At 41.2% G+C, this 18,147-nt stretch overlaps 1 protein-coding gene across 1 annotated transcript in view; it reads left to right on the forward strand.

Annotated features, from left to right (window-relative positions):
• Positions 1-3,396: 3,396 nt before the first annotated feature.
• Positions 3,397-18,147, forward strand: part of KBTBD12 (kelch repeat and BTB domain containing 12) — a 31,296-nt gene continuing 16,545 nt past the window's right edge. The window contains exons 1-3 of the mRNA XM_071439663.1: positions 3,397-4,506; positions 5,428-5,698; positions 8,870-9,020. Coding sequence (XP_071295764.1) covers positions 3,437-4,506; positions 5,428-5,698; positions 8,870-9,020 — 1,492 coding nt within the window. The 5' untranslated portion in view covers positions 3,397-3,436. The remainder of the gene's footprint in view (positions 4,507-5,427; positions 5,699-8,869; positions 9,021-18,147) is intronic.

An 18,147-nucleotide genomic window follows, 5' to 3' on the forward strand; every position in this document is an offset into this window, starting at 1 on the left:
TTTTTAACCTTTTAGCTTCTGTTTCCTCAGCTGTATTATGGAGAAGGTAGACTCACATGCAAGTCAACAGCATGATTTTGTTGAGTACAGTTCAGTCAGGAGCTGGCTGTGCTGTCAAAGCACACAGATAAAGAAGGTGTGTTCTGGCAAGAAAAAGTGAATATTGTCCTCTTGCAAGAGCGAGGCAACCACACTGTTGCTGCAGCTCTGCCTGGGGAAGCAGCATGGCTCTGCAGAGCTCAGTGAGGAGGGTGGAGACAGCTGGGAGGGCTGCAGGGACCCTCCTGCAAGGTGCAGACTCTTTGCACAGGGTGAGGGGATGGTGGCTATGGAGCAGGTCTGTGGTGGTGCTCACTGGGGTCCCAGGAAGAGGGAAGAGACGAGGATCTGACTCCATGTATCAGAAGGCTGGTTTATTATTTTGTGATATGTATTATATGAAAAGAAAATGATATATTAAAACTATATTAAAAGAATAGAAGAATGATAACAAAAGGTTCTGACTCTCAGAGAGTCTGAGCCAGCTGACTGTGATTGGCCATTAATTAGAAACAACCACCATGGACCAGTCACAGATGCACCTGGTGCATTCCACAGCAGCAGATAACCATTGTTTGCATTTTGTTCCTGAGGCCTCTCAGCTCCTCAGGAGAAAAAATCCTAAGGAAAGGATTTTCCATAAAACATGTCTGTGACACAGGTCCAGGAGAAGGGGCCCAGCCCATCTCCTGCCCCCAGGCTGTGAGCAATCCTGGGGAGGGCATCCAGAGCAGAACCAGCAGCTTTGGGGTGGCAGAGGAGCCCACCTGCCCTGGCTGCAGATGGGCACTGCCCTTCATTGCCTGGGCAGTGGCTGTGGGACTTGGCCATCAGATTATTAACACCTCAAGTAGCACATTAATGGCATGAGCTACGTTTTTCCTCAACAATGCTGTTGCTGAGGCCCTGCTGATGAAAGAGCAGAGGGGATGTTGTGCCAGATGTGCTGATCACTGGTATGAACACTTTAAAATTCACAAATCTAATGAACAGTGTAATCACCGATGAATGGTTGCTCTTAAGAAAGCTAAATTAACAGTGAAAGAAAACATAAAGGTGACCAGCAAAGGAAATGAAATCATAACTCAGTCCTACAGACAGCTTCTTCCTGATCTGTACAAAAGTCTGGAGGAAATGATGGTGATTAATTATCTCACTTGTTCTTTACATTAAAAATACGTATTTTGACCCTTATGAAAAAGCTGGGGGATGCATGAAGTTTTGACATCATAAAAGAGAAAGGAGAGAAGTTGATAATTTTGGAGGAAAAGTCATGATTAGTCAGAATGTGAAACGGGATTGGGGCTTGTTGGTGTTTACTAACACTTTCATACAGCTGGGGATGAACAACCTGGTTCAGGACACTACAGCTCATCTTCTTTAAGAGGTCTGTGCTTATGGTCTTTGAGATGGGAAGCACAGTTTCTGAGATATAGGGACGTTCCTTTATCAAAATTCAGTGAAGGTCAAATATTACAAAATTATGAAAAAGCACAAGGGGTAAACAATAAATGTTCTAATTATCATGTAGGATAAAAAAAAGAGAACATTTCTTATCTCATGAAAGGCTTCTACTGACTGTAAAGAGTGCTCCAGAGGTAGTCAATGCAGAATTAAGACCCATGTTTTCTCAAATGCAGTATTTAATTTCAAAGGAGACAGAAAAAAAAAATCTAGATTTTGAAATACCATCTCTGTCTTTTTTGTACTAAACTTGCTCTTTGATTGAATTTTAGAGGTATCATAAGAAGAGCTCAGAGTCTGGCCCGCCTCCAGATGTTAATGTTTAGTCTTCCAAATTCATTTTTTAAATCTGGTAATAACCCAGTTTCATTTCTTAGATTTGTTGCTTCTGGTTCCATATTTGGAATATGGAAATAATCAAATCAAGGAAATGCCAATCTTCAAGCATGCTTGGCTTTTAAATTAGCACTCAAAGTGAGGAATCTACCTAACTGTAGAATGAGGACTAGTTCCAAAAACAACTGAACAGCTAAAAGAGTAGGTTTGAGTTTGGTGATATAGCTGTAGGTTTCCTTTCCACCTGGAAAATTACTGTAATATTTTTAAAGATCTATCTATCTAAATCTGTAGAAAAATCTGGACTGTTTGCAAAAATAGAGGAATTTCAAAGAATTTCATATACTCATTTTTACATGTTTTTTTTAATGAAACTAAGACTTCTCTTTGTGCTGCCAGGATTTGAGAAAACTAATTCAATCTGTGATACAAGCCCTGCAAGTATTTAAGCTGCTGAAGAATGTTAGTCATTTGAACAGTCTCATTAAGCACTTTGTACCATGTTTACAATGTGTTTCAAACATGGTTATACCACAGCTTTAGGATTTGTTCGTGCACTGGTGACTCATGACATGAGTCCTTAATGCATTTCTAAAACAGAACTGTCTCATTACCATATTACAGCCAAAAACTGTGATAAGGACTGGTATCCCTCAAGTGATGGTAAATGTCATTCTCCCACTGAAACTCTACACCTGTACCTCACATTCTGCAGAAAGACAGAGATTCACTAAAGGATCTGCCTTCAAAAACAACTTCAAAAAACCAAACCAAACCAAACCCCAAAACAAACAAACAAATTAAAAAAAAAAAAAAAAACAAACAGAAATGAAATGAGACCACAAATTTCCCTTTTCTCCCCCAGTAAGTAAAACTGGAGGGAGCATGTTAATAATTACAATTTAATTTAAAATGTCCCTTGATCTTACAGTGAGTGGAACCAAAACTGTGACTCTGCAGCACATAAACATCCTGCTGAGAAGAAGGAGGACAGCTTGAAGGCTGGCCTCTATTTACTGATTTTATTTACTCTGTTTACTTTACTAATTCCAAAGGAATCTGGTAGCAACTCTGCAGAAACCAGTGACCTATGCTTTCATGTGAGAGAGAAAAGAATCTGGCCAGCTGGACCAAGTTGGTTCCTGCCACTTCACCACCAGTCTTTGGGGGTAAAAGCTGCCTCTACCCACAACACTGCGATGACTCTCTCAGCTCAATTTTTATAGGCTCTGCATCAGGATCAGGGAAAAGAGGGAGAAGGCAGTTGAAAAAGGCTGCTTTGAAGGGAAGTCTGTAATAGTCTTTAAATAATCACAGAATTTGGGGGTAGGCATTGAATACTGAAGGTCATTTGATTGTGTGTTGATTTTTCTTGTATTTTGTCTTAGAGGCCTTGAAGATAATTTTGCATGATTTTTATACATTACTGATTCATATCACACCACACAGATTACTAACTTTAGGTAATTACAGCAATATTCCTTTGCCCAATAGTTTGTTCTCATTGGACAATATGATGCTTCTATCTCTAGAAACATTCCCAATGAAGACCTTTAGTTCTGAAGATATTTAAAGAGAGGAAGTTTGGGGATCCACCATGGATCGCAAGGCTGAGGAGAAGAGAAAGCAGCGCCACAGCTTGGCTTTATTGGAGCAAGTGAGGAGCATGAAGGAATCCGCACAGATCATCGATGTGGTGCTGGTCGCAGAAGGCGAGAAGTTCCCCTGCCATAAGGTGGTGCTGGCTGCCTTCAGTGCCTATTTCAGGGCCATGTTCACGTGTGGCCTGGCAGAGTGCACGCAGAGGGAGGTGGTTCTGCACGATGTCTCGGCCGAGAGCGTGTCGGTGATCCTGCACTACGTGTACAGCGCCGAGCTGCGCCTCACCAGCCTCAACGTGCAGACCGTCGCCCTTGCTGCCTACTTCATGCAGATGGAAGAGGTCTGCAACATGTGTCAGAAGTACATGATGGACCACATGGATGCTTCCAACTGCGTGGGCATCTATTACTTTGCAAACCACATCGGGGCAGATGATTTATGTGACCAAGCGAGGAAATACATGTATCAGCATTTTGCTGAGGTGAGCTTGCAGGAAGAAATACTAGAGATTGAATTCCAGCAGCTGCTGACTCTCATCAAATCAGATGACCTGAATATTTCCAGGGAGGAGAGCATTCTGGACCTCGTCATTAGATGGGTCAAGCACAGCAGAGAGTCACGTTCAGAGCACCTTGTTGAGCTCCTCAAGCAAGTGAGGCTGGTACTCGTCAGCCCCTCTTTTCTTGTGGAAGCCCGGAAGAGGAACACAATGATTCTGTGCAATTCAGAATGCAGTGATATGTTCGAGGAAGCACTGAAAACCATCCAGCTGTCCAGGCACCCTTCCCTCAGCCTGCGATACGGCATGGAGACTACAGATCTCCTGCTCTGCATCGGCAACAACTCCCTCGGCATCAGGTCCAGGCATGGCAGCTATGCAGATGCCAGCTTTTGTTACGCTCCTGTGACAGGAAAGACCTACTTCATTTCCTCCCCAAAGTATGGAGAGGGCTTGGGATGTGTTTGCACTGGTGTTGTCACTGAGAAAAATGATATCATTGTGGCAGGCGAGGCAAGCGCCGTCAAAATGTCTAGACAAAGGACCAGGAACATTGAAATTTATAGGTGTGTACCCTCTGTCAGAAACCCCCTAATTACTGAAAAATTTTAAATAATGTCCCTGGGGACAAAAAAGAAAAAAGACCATTACACAAAAAATTTTTTACTTGGTTTCTTTTTTCTTAGAGATTTTGACTACTTGGATCAATTTGTCACAACTTATTTTCACAGCTCTGAGATATACATACAACCAAATTCTTCTGAAAGAATGAGGAGTTACTCTTGTGGTATCGCTGAGCAAATGAGCTCAATTTGATCAATGCAAGTAGATTTTATATTCTCTTTACCCAAATCTCAGTATTTTCCTTGGATATTTCTTTTCTAGGTCATTAGCAGGGGGAAATGAGCCAAGTGATGATCCAATGAGCCCAGTAAAACAGAGAAAACATGCTTCTCTGTTGATGTTGATGATAAAATAGATTAAATATGATGATTGATAGCTCAAAAAACTCATTCTGTTTTTACTCTTATCCTTTCAGATGCACACATTTTAAAGAAAAACAGACATTTCCTGGATTAAAGATCAAATTTTAAAATGGTGACAGCATTTTCAAATGCAAATGCCTAAATTTGAGGAAATTAATTCATAGTGAGGCAGGTGAAATGGCTTTCTTTTCAGCAGTGTTGAGTTCTCACTGCTCCCACTAATTTCAGTAGAAACTGATTAAGCAGCACATGCAGAAATAAGTATCTTCTTATCTTAATTAGGGTAAAATATCTTTGAAAGGAGGACACCTAGGATTCCTCATACTAAATATGCTTCATCCTGCAAACACTGGGCTCAATTTGATAACTTCTCTTTGAAGGAGAGAGCTCCTCTTGTCACTGTGCTGAGTAAACACTGACAATTAAAGGGGGCAACATTTCCAAACCAGCTGATGGGACCTGGGTGAAGCAGGGCATTTACAGCTGTGGGTTTTCCTACAGATACCACCAGCGGGGAAACCACTTTTGGCACAGCCTGTGCAGCACTCAGCTCCGTGAGCTCTACGCACTGGGCACTGCCCACAACGACCTCTATGTAATAGGAGGGCAAATGAAAGTGAAAAACCAGTATCTGGTCACAAACTGTGTGGAGAAGTACTCCATGGAGCAAGGCACCTGGAGAAGCACAGCACCCCTGCCAGTGCCACTGGCCTGCCACGTGGTGGTGACAGTGAAGGACAAGCTGTACGTGCTGGGTGGATGGACACCACAGGTTGAGAATTGTGCCCGTTTACTTTGTTTGCTTTGTGCACTAACAGGAGCTGTTGTGTAATTTTAAAGTGCTTCTTGCATGGGAAATCACATCAGTGATAACAGAAGAATAAGTTGCTCACATTCCTCTGATTAAACATATTCTGTAGGAAAATAAAACAGGGTGAAGAAGAATAATATCCATCTATGCCATCCTCACTGTAAATAGCAACTTCAGGAAGGGCAGATTTTATTTACAGGGATGAGCACAGTGGGTAAAAGTTTAAAATACATCTTCTTTGTCATTATAGGTTCCATCCTTTCCATTTCTTATTTACTATCCTCCTAATTTTTCTAGATTTAATAAATAATGGCATTTAATCATACAGGGACCCTTAACTGTGCCCTGTCTTCAAAAAGCATGTACACAGGTACACTTCAGGGACAGATTTCTATATGACATTTAAAGTTCACCTTGCTTTCTCAGGAAGCTTTCTTGGTTAACTAAAGTTAATTCATTTGATTTTCATTATATTACATTTTAAATGAAAAGTCAAAGCATTCTCTGGGAAACAGAGTCCTTTCACCAATCCATTTATTTATTTCTGTTGCATTGCTTGGCCATGTAAAGTTTTTACAGGGATTTTCAGCAGGGCCACAGATACATGTTCAGTAGTACAGGGATTTTACAGAGCTATGCTACAAGGAAGATGGATGTCAAGGGCAGTGCTCACTCTCTCCAGTTGCTCCCAGTGCAAAATATCTTTTTTTCAGAGTCTAGCCCATTTTTATTTATTGCTTGGTGAATTTCAAATTTCAGTGCTCAGGAAAAAGCCCTACATTCACTTGACAATGAGGTGGAGCATCTGTAATGCTCGTTGCAATATGTTCAGACTGTCATCACAACTCAATGGTTTCTGTCCTCTTGAAATAAATTATGTTTAAAGTATTTAAAAGTGAAATGCAGTCAGCAGCAGTCAGACTTCCACCTCTTTGAATATTTTGAGTGCAGGAGTCCCCAAGGAGACAACAGAAAGATCAGAGAGTATTTCTGATAGAGAAACAACTGTGCAAGGGTATCTCATATGTGAAGAACTAAAATATGAAAACACTTAATGTAGAAACAATCTGTCTGTAAAAAAAAACTTGAACTGAAAGAGATGTCATATAACAAAGATAGATGTTGAAGTCAGACAACCAGCTTTGTTAAGCTTTTTTCCAGAACAGATTGTGAGAGGGAAAAGTGGCTTAGAAGCACAAGTCAGGAATATCAAGCTGAGAATAATTTTTTTTAAATCCACCTAAAGCGGATACCTGCCTACCATTGTATTATCAGTAACAATGCATGGGTGTCTGAGTTTATATAGAAATAGGTTTGAGATGAGCAGATTAACAGCAATTGATCAAAACCCACAGCTTTGTAAGATTCTGGTGTACCTGCACAGACCAGAATAAATTAGCTAAAGTACTCAAAAAAGTGCTTTAAGACCAGCACTAAGAGTGCTGAATTCTTCTGGTACCATCTATCTTCCCCCTGTCAGATGCAGTGATTGCCCATGTGGGGTTACCACAGCTGCAGAGGGAAAGCAAATGAGCTGGCCAAGCCAGGGGCTGTCCCTGTGCTGGAGCAGCACTGAATGTTCTGTCAATCCTGAACAAACACTAACAACAGCATTGACAGAGTGCCCTAAATGCATGTGTCCATTACAGGACAGAGAAAAATACCCTTCCCACTCAGGCTTTGTAATTGAAATAAGACAAGACAAAGTCAAGCCAGGACATAAAATAACAGCTTAGGAGGGCAAGGACTCGCTCATTGCAGTGCTGCTCTGCTCAGCATCGGGCTGGCCCCTGATGCCAGCGCAGTTAAACCCAAAGTGACTCCAGCCTTGCTAACTGGGGGCTGTTAAAATGGAAGAAAATGTTGGGTGAGGCTGAGAGGAAGATTTCAGACCCTTGAGACACAGGGAAGGGCTGCTGGAAGTTATGTTTTCTGTACACAGAAAGAACAGGGTGCACTCCAAGGAGAACATTACCATAAAAATGAGATTGGATGTGAATTTGCAGCATGTCAAGTGGTGTCTTCTCCTAAGTACATGTTTAGTCTGTGCTGAAAATACTCAGCTTCCAAATACCCCTCTTTCAGTGAATAAATTAGCGTTTCACACTTACCACGGAGAAAGAACATGCCCCGGGCACTTACAGGGAATAACCAAGGGGCTTTATATTTACTCTCTAGTTTGCCTCCTACTATCTTGTCCATGACATTAGTGTTGGAAAGGTTTTTTGGGAAAGAAAAATAACAAGAAAACAAGGACGCATGTAACGCCATCACAAGTAAGCAAAGTATTTCTCTCCTTCTCACTGTCTCTATGTGAAAACTTTCATCCCAAAATATTTCAGAATCCTCCCTCCACATCCCACTGCTAACATTCAAGGGTGTCATACCCAGAAAACAGCATCTGAATTCCCTGCATTGTATAAGACAGGCAGAGAAGGGGGAAGAAGATTAGAGAGAACAAGAGGAGTAGGAGTGAGTATAAAAAGTGTTATGGCAGCAAAGATATAGCGAGGGGGTTAGGAGCTTATTGTGAAAACTATTGAAGTTACAGCTGTTGAACAACAACATTACAGTGGTTAGGCTGACTAAATAAATATGCAAATGTATTTTAGGATAAGATATATATAAATATATATAAATAAGCACACACATATATATGTATATACATACATATACATATACATATGACTGAGAAAGGCCAGCAAAGTACCTGACTGAGACTCATGGTATAGTCTGAGTAATAGTGGAAAGAAATTTCAACTTTTATCAGGGAAATAAAGACAGACTGGTTTTCCCTCATTATTATTAGGACTGCACAGCAGCCTTGTGGAAGGGGGTATGTTCTTCCAGCGCTGGGAACCTTAACCCTAACCCTGAATGTATTGTTAGAATCCAAATCCTTGGCTCTATTGCTGCAGGATATAGATATCCCCTTATTCCTTTCCTTCTACACAGACTCCCAGCCACCAGCCATGGGTGCTGCTACACCCTGGGGAGTACAATCCCCCCCAGCTGCAATTGATGTGTTTGTGCTATTTATCTGCGGAGCTGTCTGCTGTGATTAACTGCCTGCAGGCACGTGTGGAGGGCTCCAAATGTTGTGTTATTACATGGCTGTCATATTTCATGCAGATGGATCTGCCTGACGAGGAGCCGGATCGATTGAGTAACAGAACGTTTCGCTACGACCCGGGCCAAGACAAATGGGTGGAGAGAGCCCCAATGAAGTTCTCCAAGTACCGCTTCAGCACTGCCGTAGTCAATGGGGAGATTTATGTCTTGGGTAAGAGGAAACAGATTTTTAACCGATAGGACCATTACTTTTTCTTCTTTCCAGCAATTTGCCTTAGTGAAGTGAAATATCTCACCCTTTGTTACGTACTGTAGGGCGAAGTACCTCATACTAAATGGGGAGTAATGTCTAGAATAACTCCTGCTTGTCTAGAATAACTCCCTAAGCTGCAGAAAAGTCTATCTAGTGAGATATTAGCAAGTTCTAAGCTTAGTAATGGGGCTCTGTGCTTTGTGTTTTCAGACTTACAAGCAGGTATTGAATTCAAAATAAGCAAGCATTGTTTTAACTGAAAGTATGTGTGCTTATAGTGGTTAGATAGACCTACTGTCAATGTGCTTTTGCTTTGTGTGATTGGTCAAAAAACTTATAAAGTAAGTTGTAACATTAAGTTCCTTGTCTGCTGCCTGGGATGTGAGCTGCTGACATCTTCCCATTGTCATGACCATGTAATGAGAGTGATGCTGGAAAATAAAACAGCTCAAGGCAGTTCCACAGCAGCCCCGTCCCATTTGTGATGTGTACATAGACCATGGCCAGCCATAAATGGGGAATATTTTTATAAAGTTATTTGTTCCCCACGTTATTTCTTCCTTCTGTAATTTACATGGATTAAATATGTGAATGTGTAGTGTTCTGGATTCATGTAACAAAGATACTTTTCTTTGGGGTGTGAGTGTAATAATGAATTTTAAAAGGTGAGTAGAGAAGCCTTGAAGCACCATTTCACAGGTGAGCAGTGAAATGTTGAGGAATATATACAGCATCCTGAAGGAAAGGCATAAGGATAAAGAAAATTTTGATTTCTCAAAATCAACATAATGAGTGTCTCCTGACAAAACTCAGTGAATAATTCTCTTCCACCTACCTCGACACAGTGCATTTAAAAAAAAAAACTAAATATTTATTTTTGTGAATTTTTGATTGAATCTTTTCAGGTTTTTTGTTTCAAAACATTACTTTGACCAAAAGTTTGATAATTTGTGCAAATGAGTTCAATAATCTCCTACCTACCCCAAAATATTTTGCCCCAAAATCTTATTGTAGATAGATATATGACCGGAAAGTTCTTGGGGAAGCAAGGAAAAAAGTTCATCCAGTCAATCTACAGGTGGGCTGTGAGTGATTCATGCCCTTCTATGCTCCCATGGTCTCATGGGTAGCTTTAGGTATGAAGAAAGCAGCAATTCTATCAGCACCTCAGGACATTTCAATCCCCTCTGCTTCAAACTACTCCTGCTTACAAGCTGATCAAAGTGAACACAGAAATACAGTGTTATCAGCTTAATATACCTCCTATATCAGGGTGTTCTGGCTTTGTTTGGATTGTTACATACCAGGGATAAAGCAGTTTGTTCCTGGCTCATAATACAGAAAGGGAGGTGTGCAGGAAAGGTGTCTTTGAAGCAGAAGAGAAAAGTGTCTTTAATGCTGCATTTGTCTTCTTTTAGAGGAACTTCTTTCTCTTAAGTGATTTGAGAGAGGCCCATAGGCACAACCCGGAGGAAGGGTGAAAGAAGCTCATATGAAAAAGTGAGTTTTGCAAACAGAAAGTTGGGTCATTATTGTCAAAGGTTAGTGACAGAGAATGTCAGTGTGCTGGTAATAATGAAAGTGTTGCCTGCCCAGGTTCAAAGGTGCTTTGAAAACATGGAGACTTCATGCTTTGTAAAAGGTTAAATACATATAATTATTTATACTGACACTGATGCTCTAATGGGGCAGCAGCTGGAATAGCTGGGAAGAGAACAGCAGCATTCATGTGTCTCACCAAGAAGTGCTCCCAGATCAAGACCTCGAAGGCTGTGATGACACAGGGAGTCAGGGAGCAAAAAAAAAAAGCAGCTGTCTTGGGATGCATGTGATAAAACAAATTGACAGTCTTCTTCCCAGAAAGCCTGACACTGGCACGGGGAAAAGGAGTGGCTAATGGGGAAAACTGCATCCATTTTCTTCCCTCAAAATCTCACAAAACAAGAAGCACATGTGAAAGATTACAGTAATGAAATGTACAGATTGAACACAAAACTTAAATCCAAAAAATGTCTGTTTAAATGTCATTGAGGACAATTCATGGTCTCATGGACCTTCAGAAGCATTTTGCTAATTAAAAAAATAAAAAGCCTTGGTTTTGAATGTGTAACAGCCAGTGCTGCAGTATTCAGGGAGGTGAACACTGAATATTGAATTCTTTCTTACCTGCTGGCCAATACAAATAATTCTGTGTGTGTGGGAGAGAAAACCTTTCCTACAATCTGATCTGCACGTGGGTGGTAACAGGGTTTTGCTCTGCCTCCAGCATTTTGCTGGTTCACACACCTTCCCATGGCCTCCCATGGCAGTCTTTATTTGAGCCCATCCCTAAGGGAACCAATGCACTCAATGCTTGGGTGAACAGTTTGCTGCATTGGACCCTTCACTCTTGCCACTCAGTCTAGCTAAACATTCATAATGCCACTGGTGTTCTCAGTTTTAACAGTGTAAACCTGGGCTAATTTCACTGTAATGGACAAACTTGCTTGTGATTTATACCAAGGGTAACTAAGCTGACACACTGTTCCAAGTAGCAGATTTTTGAGAAAGATTGGGCTATTTTTGCCATTACATTTCCGAGCCTGCCTCCCTTCTGATGCTCTGCCCACTCAAGGTGTAACTGCAGCAAGTGGAAACACAGATCATTTACCATCAGGTAGCAGGAATATCAGTTGCAGAGGGGACATTTTGACCTAGGTCTGGCCTGCTTTCACAACCTCCTCACTGCCAGTTTTCACAAAACTTGTAAGAACTTTAGCATCCATAAAACTGCAAAATTTAGTTGAAACTGGCCAACAGGCACAAAAGCTATGTAAGGTAGAGAAAATAATGTCAATGTAGATAGAGACCATACATATAATTGCATAAGTCTTGTTTTCTTGGGAAGTCAATATTACAACTCATTTTTTAATTGAAAGACAAGTCTGAGCCAAAAATGATTGGTCAACAAATTCTGCCTTTGAACATGCTGGTTTAAATCCATCTGCAACAGAATTGGTGGAAAAGGAGATTTATCTGTTAAAATTAAGAACACAACCTGTTCTTGCTTAATGTTAACCACCACAGTCTGAAAACTCTGTGGAGAGATTAAAGCATTTTCCAAGACCTCTCAAAGTGATGAAGCAATTTCCAAATGAGCTCTGGCTGGAAACAGTGATACAGACATGATACTGGCATCCTACTCTGCAGGCACCACACACGGCCTCATCTCCAGCTGTAAACTCACACTCACCAACTGTAATTAAACCTCACACAGAAAAGCTTCATTCCATGGCTTATCTGTGGTGACAGGTTCATGTTACCTTGTGAGTTCTCAGGCTCCTGGGCTGTGAGGTGGGTCCAGCTGCCCTTTGGACACAATTGTGATGGTAACTCCAGTTGGAGGAATGGGCAGCTCATGGCTTTGAGAGGAAGGCAGTGAAAGTGCTCCTAATCTGGCTGATGTGGCACTTGATCATGGAGATGATGTTCAGGAGATAATGGGGATGGAAAAAATAGAGATTGATAGTGACAGAGCAAAGAATAGCAACTTTCATGAGGGTGGTAAAACCACTACAGGCTCCCCAAAGCTGTGTGTCCCTTGGCCACCACCCTGCTTCATAAGGAATGTCGGGCACTCTGGGAGTCTAGAAAGATGCTGTCAAGAGTGATTTGTGCAAAAAGACACATTCTGAAGAGGATCATTGTGGGCACACAGTTTGTGGTAATTGGCAGTGGGGCTGAGCCTCATCATCCCCAATGGACACAGCTGTGAGCAGCAGGTGAGCAGCACTGCCATGGAGTGCCCAGGGGCACTGACCAACCACCAAAGGGAACAGAGGGCACACAGGTGCAGGGCATCAACAGGAGGGGATAAAAGGCTGGGCTGGAGAACAAGGAGGGCAGATGCTTGCAGCCTTCTGGAGTGTCATGATGTTGCTCTGTATGGGCAGATGCCTGAAGCTTTCTGATATGGTATGGTGTTACTGTGTATGGGTTCAAGCCTTCTCAAATTGTGTGGGGATGCTCTGTGTATGGTGGCTGTCTTAGCTGTGATGGGTCATAAGTTGTTCTCATGTAGTGGCCTCAGAGTTAGCTCAGGCATAATGTCTAAGCTTTTGTGCTCTAGGTGAGAGAGAGGCTTTTGTTGAGCCCCTGCTCCCTAATCCTAATGGGAGTTTCTCATGGTGGAGTGTGTGTGCACAGAACTTGCACATCTGACAGGCTCCTGTGCAGCCCCAGTCAGGGGACACTCTGTGAAGGGGCCCTTCAGAAGCATAGAATGGCACTGCTTGGATTCCCACAGGGATCCCCCACTTTGCCTGCCATTCTTGTTCCTTTTGGGGTGCATCATCTCCATGGGCATCCTGTAGTCAGCTAAGGAGATCCATGGGGGCTGCTGGAGGCAGAGGAAGGAAAGGAAGGGAGGCAAGGTGGAAACAGGTAAATGCAAGATATCTTCTGTATGCCTGAAGGACCACACCCTGCTTCCCAGGAATAAAAAAATGGAATAAAGAGATTGTGCCCAGCTAGAACTTAGTGATGCAGAGAGAGATGATTTCTTTCAAGCAAGTCTTGAAAGCAAAGTCCTTAAATGAAGTAAAGTTGTCAGCTCTTTCCAGCAGGATCTCTTGCCCACGTGTCAGCACATTGAGGGACTCTAGAGCACAGATGAAAAATTGCAGAGAAAGTTGATCCTCTCTAATGTCTGTGATGTATAAATGCAATTTCTATCATAAATATGAAGCAGAAAGAATTGATGGACTATTAGCTCTGAATAAGGTGAAGCAGCAGACTCTTTGATAGACAAGTTTAATTTTTGCTGTCATCCATGTAGGTGGAAATCTGTAGTAAGTAGTCTGCTGATGGGAGTTGTGTTAAGATCACTTTATTCTCAGCCAGATCAGAATCTGATGCTTAGCCTTTGAAGTGTTAATTTCTGAAAAGTCCTATTGGCACAGCACAGAGTATGCAGTCACTGTCCAAAAGCCCTTCCCAGACTAATTGCCAGCTCCAACATGTAAAACCATAATGGCTTAAATGGAATTATTGTAGAGTCAAGCTGATGGAAGGAAAAGGAGAAGTAGATCAGAGTTTTTGGTCTGAGAAGTAGCATTGTTCAAGAACCTGTACCGTGTGTTTTAATCAGCGGTCCTGCACCATAATTGTCTGTTTGTTGTGCCATGTTCCTAGAGACTCATGCTATTTATACACCATACATAATCCTCATAAGTAAATGAACAGCATTTCCTAAGGCTCCAAATCCTTTCTCCTATTCATCTCTTTTCACTGGTCTCAGCTCTTTCTCTCCATATTTTCCCAGGAGCATAACTATATTTGTTGGAAAGCCCAAGAAAGAGCAGTATTGTGTTCTTAATGACAGAGGCAATTGAGACACTTTTGGAAGAAAACCAGATGGGAGGGCTCTATTTAAGGTCATGCATTTTAATCTCTCACTTTAAAAAATATCCTTTCCAGCTACTTCTCTGAAAACTTATCACAGCCAACATACAAATTAGGAAAATTTATCCAAATGAATCCATTTGAATGCCATATTCATTACTTCTGTTAAAACACACTCAGTAGAACTAGTGTCTCTGAAATACAGGTCACTGGTAAAAAAAAAAAAAAGCTGTATCACTATGACAGCTTCAACCATGTGTTGCTTTTATGCTGTATAATTCCTGCTTTATAAATAATAATGCATTGAAGGCCTTAGATGAGAAATCCTATTAGGGAAGATTTAGGAGCCAAAGAATTTTTGTTTATCCTCCTCAGACTGGCATCCTACCTCTTACAACTTGGGTTTTTTCCCCTGGGCTCTTGCTGAAAGCTTCTTTTAGAAGATTTAAACAGTTAAATGAGGTTCAATTAAATACTGAACGTCTTGATCAAAAAATACTTATTTGAATATGTACTTTGGGGTCTCTCTGGAAAAGAAAGTGTGTGTAGGAGGAGCTGGAAGGAAACATTTTAGCTTTCATGCTTGAATATTAACTGTGCATTTGAAAAACACTTTCTTTTAAAATAAACATGTCTATTTATAAATATGCTTTGGACTTCTGACAAGTAGCAGCTTATGGGTCTGATTCTGAGCTTTTGTACCTGTGCAACAGCCTCCAAAGTGTCCATGTGCAGGAAGGAACAAAAACAGGCAGATAAATTGTTCTGATAGATGAGATTGAAACTGCTTTCTACACACTTAATTATTTTCAAAGGAAGTCAGAAAAGGCATTTTATGAGAAAAGGAGCTGAAACTGAAACATTGACCATGCTTAGGAAGACAATAATCTGATTTTTCAGCCCTGCTTCTAATCAATCTTATGCTCTTGTGTCTTCTACAAGCTGCATTACCTCATCTGCTGTGCTCTGGGTTAGCAAAGGATGAGAGTGCTGCTGGGTTTCACCTTTGGAAGTGCCTGCCAGGGCTGCTTTATGGCTCCCTCATTTCTCTGCCATCCAGCCCTGCTTAGCAGAGGATGGGAGAGAAATAGAACTGGTGAGACTCAGCTTGAGTGCTGGTAATGAGGGGAAATATTACATAAGAGATTAGCACTATTAAATTCATTGTGCATTCCAGAGATCAATTTAATAATTAATTACTTTACAGGAGACAAATCTTGGATTTCATTTGCTTGTTGAAAAATTCCTTTTTTTTTTTTAAACTCATTTCCCAGGTTCCTTTGATAAAAATTCAAAGAGGCACTACTAAGAGCACATATTGCTTGCTATTGTGATCTGAGGGCTCAGTTATGGGATAAAAAATAACACTGTCAGTACCCTGAGGGCACTAACCACTCTTGATCATCCTGAGCAGCATCACCTGGGGCCTCCACCACCCCTTCTGCCCACAGGTGCAGGAGCATCAGTTAAACACAGGCCTGATGACCCAAACCCCTATGCTCCTTTCTGCACCCTGCCTGAACTCCCTAAATGTCAGCCCCATCTCATGTGGAGGCTCCTGTAGGAGCAGAGCACCAGCTCAGTTTTTCAGCTGCTCTATCCAGAGAGCCTGAGATAAAGACAATCTTTGTGGTCTTAACTATAGTTCCTGTGTCTCCACTTGGATTTGTGGTAAGGTTTCATAAAAATGAATGAAGAAGCCAGTGGCTTCTGGATGATGTGAATTGTTGAATGATGGAGCACAAAGTGGCCAGAGTTGTCTGACACAGCAAGGGGGTTTTTCTGCCAATTTGAAATTTCACATGGTATATACATTATAGATTATGAATAGGTTAATGTGAGATTCCTCCACTTGGTTGTCGATGTGAATTGTTTTAAATTTAAGACTTTTTTTGTTGTTGGTTTTTGTATTCAGCTCTTTGGAAAGAGTCCTGAGATATCCATTACCATAGAGGAAAAAATATACTTTCTCACAGGAGTAATTCTCAACCACTGCATCTGGGAACACAGAAAAACAGTGCTCAGAGAGCCTGATATCCTCAGTTCCTTTGTTAGCAACCTGTCAGTGTTAACATTGCTTTAAGAGAGGAGGTTGAAGTTCATGATTTCTTGTTTTCCATAATGCTCTTCTTCTAAGCTTGAAAATTAAATTTTACTCCCCTCTGATGTTTCCTTCTTCCTTTCTATTTGCTGAGAACTTAGTTTTGCTATTGTAAATTGAATATGAAATTGGATTTAGCTGAAATAGCTGTTCAGGGTTTGAATAAAATGGAAATGTTTTGTACCTTCGGGACTGTCTCTGATAAAGACAGGATTTAAAGAGGTTAAATATAAGTTGCTTAAACTACCCCATGAAGGTTTCATAAATGCTTGAAAACATGTAGTAGCTCTGAAATTTTTGAAAAGATGCATCAGTAGCTCCTGGAAAATTACTTTTCTAATAACTATACAGGAAAAATATTTGGTGGGAGGTCCCCTAGACTGGCAGCTGAATGCCTTCATTAAAAGGTAATGGTTGTGAGGTTTTTTTGCAAAAAGTCACTGACTGCTTTGTCAGTTCTGTACCTGATTATTTGTGTTCTTTCTGAAGTTACCTTGGCCCACAGTTACTCTATTTAGAAAATGGCAATAAAAACGCAGTAAGAAATAAACAGCTATTACACTTCTAGAGGAGTTCAGGGCCATTTTGTTCACCTCCCCCTCCCTGCTTGAAATAATAAGGCAATCAGCTGAGATATTGGTTTCTGACATGCTGCATGCTTTCCCTAACTGGTGCCATTTATTCCTCTGATTGAACAAGAACCTCTTTCATTTTTCACAGGAAGACTTTCCTTTTGGGTGAGTGCATATTCTTCAGTGGGGTACAGTAACAACTGGGCTAATTTAAAAATATCTAGCTTGACAACCAGCAGCCATCTGTCTTTGGCACCACAAAGATGTATTTTGAAAGGGTCAATTTAGTCTGTGGGGAGTTCTAATATTATTGGTTCCCAGTTAAAACTGCCTTGAGAATCTCTCTGCATTACACTGCAGTCTGTGGACTGCACATAAACTGGTGGCAAATTGTTTTCATGGTGTATTCTATGACTCTGCCAATGGAGCTGTACAATCAGAAACCATATGAGATAAGCAATCAATTAAATAGCCTTATCAGTTAAAAAATTTGATTGGCTTTTAAAATTTTTCTTGATAAATTTAGGAGAATATTGTCCTGTCCTAAGAGTGGCGCCTCTCTAATGAGGCATTAAGGAGTAGAGGAAAAGGCTGCACAGGAGAGGATAATGCTTCTGGTGTAAAGAACAACACAGTAAGTAAATGTCTGAATTCTGAAATGCCCCAAGGAATAGCTCAGTGAGCCTTCATCATGAGAAAGGGAAGCATCACCCTGCTGAGCCTTTTTGACAAGGAAGTGATTTGCAAAATCCCATGACCACAGTTAATCTCTACCTCAGCTCTCAGGTGCATCAAGCCTCAGAGGAGGAGCCCATCAGAGCAAATGCTGCTTTAATTGAGGGTGTTAACACTGAACACATTTCAGTGCCAGCCCTGTGTTAGCACACACTAAGGGGTATCTAATACAAACTGCAAGGACCTTGCTGGTGGGTATTGGGGCAAGTAAAGGTTCCCTGGGCTGGAAAAGGAGATGAAAACCAAACTCGGTGAAGGTTTTAAATTTCAAATATTGATTGGAATAAAATACTGT

The sequence above is a fragment of the Agelaius tricolor genome, unplaced genomic scaffold (assembly GCF_023055355.1).
Source record: "Agelaius tricolor isolate 1412-34295 unplaced genomic scaffold, bAgeTri1.0.p SCAF_14, whole genome shotgun sequence".
Taxonomy (NCBI): Eukaryota; Metazoa; Chordata; class Aves; order Passeriformes; family Icteridae; genus Agelaius; species Agelaius tricolor.